We start from the raw sequence: 6,536 nt of genomic DNA on the forward strand, positions 1-6,536 counted from the left end.
TACCTCGATCTTAACAAAAATTTCTTAGATCAATAAATGAATAATCTCGATAAATGAATAAAATTCTGGTTCCAAAGTATATTATAAATGAATAAGAATAATGTTTTGAAATTAATTTTTTCATATATCTTAAAAAAAGTTTAATCTTAATAAATGAATAATTTCCATAAAAGAATAAAATTTTCCGATTTCAACAATATTCATAGATTAAATTGTAAATTACAAAACAGGCTATATATTAATATCTCTTTCGTGTTCTCAGTATCTCGGTCTTGTATAAATGACAACTTTGAAACTTTGAGCATGTAATAGGCCAAGCCAAGAGTGTACCTGCAGGTATGTTTTATGTTCTCTATACTATATATACACACACATTTTTGTAGACAGGTTGAGAACTATGTAACAACAGAACCGATGAGTGATAAAAGATGGTAAGTGATTAATTATCAGAAAGAGGAGAAGATATGGCAAAGAAACCTGCATGGCTGCAAGCTCTATTGTCTGAAACATTCTTTGTATCATGTGAAGTTCATTATAATGAAAAAAAAAATGAGAAGAACAGTTTTTGTTTAATCTGCTGTCAAAGCTTCTGCCCTCATTGTCTTCCTTCTCATCACTCTCATCCTCAACTTCAGGTACTCTGTTAATTACACCATCTGAATTGTGCGTAACTGTATGTGTTGGTAGAGTGTTTTCGAGTTAAAAATATAAGGTCTATCTCAGCATGTAGCCTACAACATGACTTCATTTGTGGTGCAGGTAAGAGAATTCTTGAATTCTTGTATACTCAGGTTCTTGAATTTTCGAATTCTGATCAAAATTTAGAAACATGTTACCGTGATTCTTGAATTCTTGGTTACTCAAATTCTCGGATTTTTCAATTCTTGAATTCTTGTATACTCTCGAATTCTGATCAATTTTCTAAAAATAGATTACCATAATTCTTGAATTATGATTGTTTTTGGAGATTTCTGTTTGATAGTTATTGGTCTGGAATGAAGGGTTTCATTCAACTTTAAATTTCGAGTCACGGTAAAAATTCAAGAAATGATAAGGCCTCAATTGTGTGATAGTAGATGTCAATTTTGAATTTGTCACTGATACTCGACAAGGAAGTGTTAGGACATATGATCATCTACTTTAAGCATTTGTTTTGTTTCCCATAATGGAAGATATGCTTTCTTTAACTAAATTTTCTCTTCTGCAAAGGTTTCTCAATTGTTGCTTTCCAAGAAAGTGAAAGTTTGACTTGTGATTTTAATTTTTTGTTGCTTGTTTTGTTTTCATTCACCAGAGTAAGCTACAGAGTTCACTTTAATGCTTAGGCCATTCTTAATTACTTCACATCATTTTTTGGGTTATGACCCAACAGCTCACCTAATCTGTAGATAAATATGAATAGTCACCTATTGCAATTTACAAGGCAAGATATGTTTCAAGGTCTAGTCATTGGTTGATTTTGTTTGTAACTTTGGTGTGATTTCAAGGTGAGAAGATATGTTTACCAGGATGTTATTCGACTGGAGGACCTGAAGAAGCTCATTGGTTGTTCCTACATTCAGGTAAGACATTGTTCATCTCATGTTTTTTTTGGTTGGGACACCGATTTGTGTGTGTTCATTCCATTTCACTAACTTCAGCCAGTATCGGAGTTGAATTTCCATTTTAGCACCAAAAAATACTTTTTGATGTCAAACTATAGTAATGACTATAGTCATGTTGCATCTTGTATTGGTCTTACTCGTAGACTCTTGTTGGCTCTCCGTTGAAGTAAGAGGGGGTGTTAACCGAAGTTGTCGAATTGTTTTCTAATTATACTTGTTTATGAATAGTTTGATAACTTTGAGTGCTAATTGTTGGAGAAGAAGTGTGTCAAAAGTACAATTTAAGAAACAGAAAATAATATATATTAGTATTCCTGTTAAGTTGGCAATATCGACAACCTTGGTTAGCACCATAGATGCTCTTATAATGTTATCTTAATTGCGCATAATTGTATATGTGGCAGCCCTACACCATAAACAGCGCGAAAGCGATATTCTTGAAACAAAGGGAACAGACTAGGTCTTCCTCCAAGTGCCCTGGCAATAACACTTGCTTCACTTGTCAAAGAATTCTCCAGGAACCCTTTCACTTTTGTTCCCTGTCATGCAAGGTATTCCTCCATTCTTCTCCTTCCATTAAACATACATGCATGAACCTGTTTGTGCCCCGTCAATTATTTACAATCACAGGTCCTGAAATGTTGAACACTCTAAGCATTATAGTTCCTGATGTTAAAGAGTATAAGATCATGTTCGGGCATTCATCTACCACATTAAGGTTTTAGACAGCCGGTTACTTAACACCTGAAATGTTGTTTTATAGGTTGATCATATGGTTTATCAAGGCGAGGATATTTCTAGCATCAATTGGTTTGATGAATCTCAGTTCACACAATTCCAAGGACTCCAAATGGATCAAATCACCCCCATGAGTAGCACTGAGGATCCATTTGAGTTTCAAGGCTCGTCGTGCACCAGTCATGACAGGGGCAATTCAGAGTATTCGCATCAGATCACGCTGTCCTTTAACAGTAGGAGAAAGGGTGCCCCTCGTAGATCTCCCCTGGTATAAATAGTGAACTTAAGATTACAGTAATAACTTGTCTCGTCTCTTTTGTTTACTGATTAATCTTACTATCTTTATGTAACTTGGCCTGTGTAGTGCTCAGGAAAATTAATCCTTTTTGTACGAAAGTAACTTTCATTTAGCTGGAATGTGCATTAATGTTCATATACTAATATTTGCTTTTTCAGAAGCTTATTTTGATGTCTGCACAATTTTTCAGAAGCTTATTTTGATGTCTGCACAATTACACCTCAAGTTCTTTGTCGAGAATTAGTGCAAGGCACTTAGAGCACCCTCAACGGAGAGTCACTTGGTACCTGGGGACTAGCAAAGTGGACTGGGCAATATTTAAAATGGGGTTAAATATCAAATTAGTTTAATCATCAAAGTTAACGGATCAAAGTTAACGGGATATCATATGAATCACTAAAGTCATAATAATATCATATATATATATCTCAAAATATATGCTCGAGAATTAAAATTTATTTTATGGAGTTCTATATATTTTTCTTGAATCCTATTATAACCAAATGAAAATGTATGAATTCTAGTATTTTCTATAATATAATAAGATTTTTTAAAATTTATCTACTATTTATTTTTAATTTTGTAGTCATTTTCTTTATTTAAATAAAAATAATTAGTAGATAAAATTTTAAAAATCTCAAAAAATCATCTAAAATACTATGAATTCATAACTTTTCATTTGGTTGTAATAAGATTTAAAAAAAATGTTTAGAACTCCATAAAATAAATTTTAATTTTCGAGCACATATTTTGAGGTATCTGTTTGATATTTATTATTAATTTAGTGATCCAAATGATATCCGTTAAGTTTAATGATTAAACTGATATATGACATTCAGTTGAGTGACCACTTTGATATTTAACTCATTTAAAATGGGTTTTACCAGAAAAAAGTGGGAAGTCCCCCCAAAATGGGTCGAACCCATCTCTGCAAATTGTCACTTTATATTAATATTTAATTCAGAATCTATTGTTTTTTCATTGTTTATGGTATATCAAATGGGGCCACATGATCCTGTATAACAGTTTGTGCGTGATCCTGTATAACAGTTTGTGCGTTGGATGATTTTATGATTTTATTAAGTTGAGACCTGAATCCAGTTTTTGCTTATTTGGCAAGTTAGTGGGACCCAATTAAATGGGAAATGGGCTCTCCCACTAAAGATGCTCTTATGTTTATTACACGGAGAAGTCGCACTAAAATTTTAAGTTGATGGAGGAAGGTCAACGACAAATACAACAAATACTAGAATCCGAGTCACTCTGTTACCATGATATCATGTTAAGTAACCAGTTGCACTAAAACCTTAAGGTGGTAGAGGAAACCTCGAACATGATCTTATACTCTTTAACAATCATTAGTTGATAAAAATTCGGGAGTATAATCATGTGTGAAAATAAATCTATTATATTTGTCTTCTACTTAGAGCATCTTCAATGGTGTTAGTTATAATTGGTTGGCTAAATCGGATCTGTAAAACAATATGTAGAATTTGTTGAATTTGTAATACATTGTACTTCGATGGTATTTCCTATATTGTTTAGCTATATTTTCAGAATAGTATATTATTAAAATTTTATATTGTTATAAATAGAATATATTACTTCAATATGATAATAAATGATTAGATTTTTTTTACAGATTTCTTACAAGTTTGTAGTGGTTCAACAAATATGGCCAACATCAAGATCTTGACTATGTTTATAGACAAGGGAAATGTACCATTAGAGATTGATTTTTTAACTTAATTTCTATATTTTTTATTTATATTATGTATTAATAATTTTAAGTTAAAGGTTTTACAGGGTTGAAAATACTCTTACTTTTTACCCTACATATGATCTATAATGGATGATGACCGCACAAACTGAAAGCATCTATACCTGTGTACCGAAACCGGTAGAAACCGCACATAATCGAACCGAACCAAATCGAAACCGAAAATTTAAAAACCGAACCGATATTAATGGTTGGGGGTCCGATTTTAGGTTAAAACAGAACCGAAATAAACCGAACCGATAATTAAAATAAATAAATAAATATTAATAATATATATTAAAATAAAAATTATATTCATATATTATTAATATATTATAAACTATAATTTTATATGGGCATCAAGAGTCATGGATAAAACAGAGGACTAGGTTCTGACTTGGTACCGCCACTCATTTTTATTGTAGTGTTCTTAATCAGATATCCAGAAGTTTAGCCCTACGGTGATTATAGAGGTACAATTTAAAAAAAGAACTAATATACTAGTGTGTATTCCACTATTGTAATTATAATTCTGTAACATAAAATTAGTTTTTTTTTTTACTTTCGGGTCTTTACTACTCCCTCCGTCCCATTGAGAAGTATACATTTGATTTTGGCACGGAGGTTAAGAAAAAATGGAATGTTGAGAGAAAAAGTAAGAAAAGTAGGTAAAGTGGTGGGGTCAATCAATATTTAATGTATAAAATTAGTGTAGTGGAAAAAAATAGTGAATATGAGTGGGTGTAGTTAATTTTTATATTATAAAATTTTTACTATTTTTGGTAAATTTTGAAATGTAGAGAAATGAATGGGACACCTCAAAAAGGAAAGTGTAGAGAAATGAATGGGACAAAGGGAGTATAATTTTCAGACGATATATATTTTTCACATGTTTATATTTTGCGATTTTATAATCGAAACCGAACCGATTGAAACCGAAGCCGAAGTTTTGAAACCGAAACTGATCCGGCGGTTTGGTTGCAGTTTCAGTTTTTGATTTTAAAATCGTAGTTCGGTTTCAGTTTTAACCTAAAACCGCACCGAATTGAACCGTGATCTATCCTGTGAGACGCAATAAAGTCTCAAAAATCACCTTTACACACAATCTCCATGTTAATCCCAATTTCAACAATGCAATTTCTTGTTGCCGCCGAAAAAGAAACATCTAACGAGAGTCGGTAATATGGAAAAAAAATAGTGTTATAAAAAGCGCATTAAGCGGACGCTTAAGCGGGGGCTTAAACGAAATCAGAGGTAAAAACGCTTGGATTAGTGCAGAATCGGATATTTAAGCGTTTAATAAAATTTAAGCGGGTTTAAGCGGCTCTAAGAGGAATTAAGCAGATTTTGTCCGATTAAGTAATTTTTGACCGATTAAAAGGGGGATTAAAAATAATTAGAAAAAAATAAATCTTATTTTTAAAAAAGGTATAATTTGATATTCTTAAATGTTACTTGTATTTTTTAAGTTGATTATGATTTTTTTTGAATGATTATTTTATTGATTTATTATAATGCGTGAATGTTATCTTTTTATTCAAAAAATTATTCATTATTTTTAATATATACATATTTTTATTTATTTATAATCCGATTAAGCGTCCGCTTTTAAAACCGCTTAAACATCCGCTTTTAAAACCGCTTAAACGTCCGATTTAGCGCTTAAGCGCTAAAAGGTGAACTCGCCGTTTAGGTCCGATTTACGCTTTTTACGACCCAAAAAAATATATATAAACCGTACCTTACCTGGCCTGGCCTTTAATGTCCCTCGCCATAAGACAACACTATATGAGTTTAAGCAGATTACAACAAAATTTTAGTATGTCTAATGTAAGATATCTCTAATTTGGAGTCTGGAAATTTAAGTAGGACAGCAGGATCAATATTGTTAACATATGACCCTCCTTTTTTAATTACTTGTCCAACTTTATTTTTACGTTTTCAATTTATTGCTTATTCTTAAAAATATTAAGAAAAAAAATAAAGTTATGCAGTTAATACAGCTTAAAATATGTCCCAAACTATTTTAAAATATGTACTAAAAAGTAAAGTGGATAAGTAAACTGGGACATCGGTGGCGGCTGATTTGACTGGAATCGGAGGAGGCACATGGATATTGATAAGGGGCGATGGACCT

The 6,536-nt window shown here is 31.8% G+C and overlaps 1 protein-coding gene across 1 annotated transcript; it reads left to right on the forward strand.

Annotated features, from left to right (window-relative positions):
- Positions 1–297: 297 nt before the first annotated feature.
- LOC141687225 (protein RGF1 INDUCIBLE TRANSCRIPTION FACTOR 1-like) lies at positions 298–2,789 on the forward strand. Its single transcript, XM_074492428.1, has 4 exons — positions 298–635; positions 1,488–1,562; positions 2,009–2,155; positions 2,368–2,789. The coding sequence occupies exons 1-4, from the start codon at positions 465–467 to the stop codon at positions 2,614–2,616; spliced, it is 642 nt and encodes a 213-aa protein (XP_074348529.1). The 5' UTR covers positions 298–464; the 3' UTR covers positions 2,617–2,789.
- Positions 2,790–6,536: the final 3,747 nt, after the last annotated feature.

The sequence above is a fragment of the Apium graveolens genome, chromosome 9 (assembly GCF_009905375.1).
Source record: "Apium graveolens cultivar Ventura chromosome 9, ASM990537v1, whole genome shotgun sequence".
Taxonomy (NCBI): domain Eukaryota; kingdom Viridiplantae; phylum Streptophyta; class Magnoliopsida; order Apiales; family Apiaceae; genus Apium; species Apium graveolens.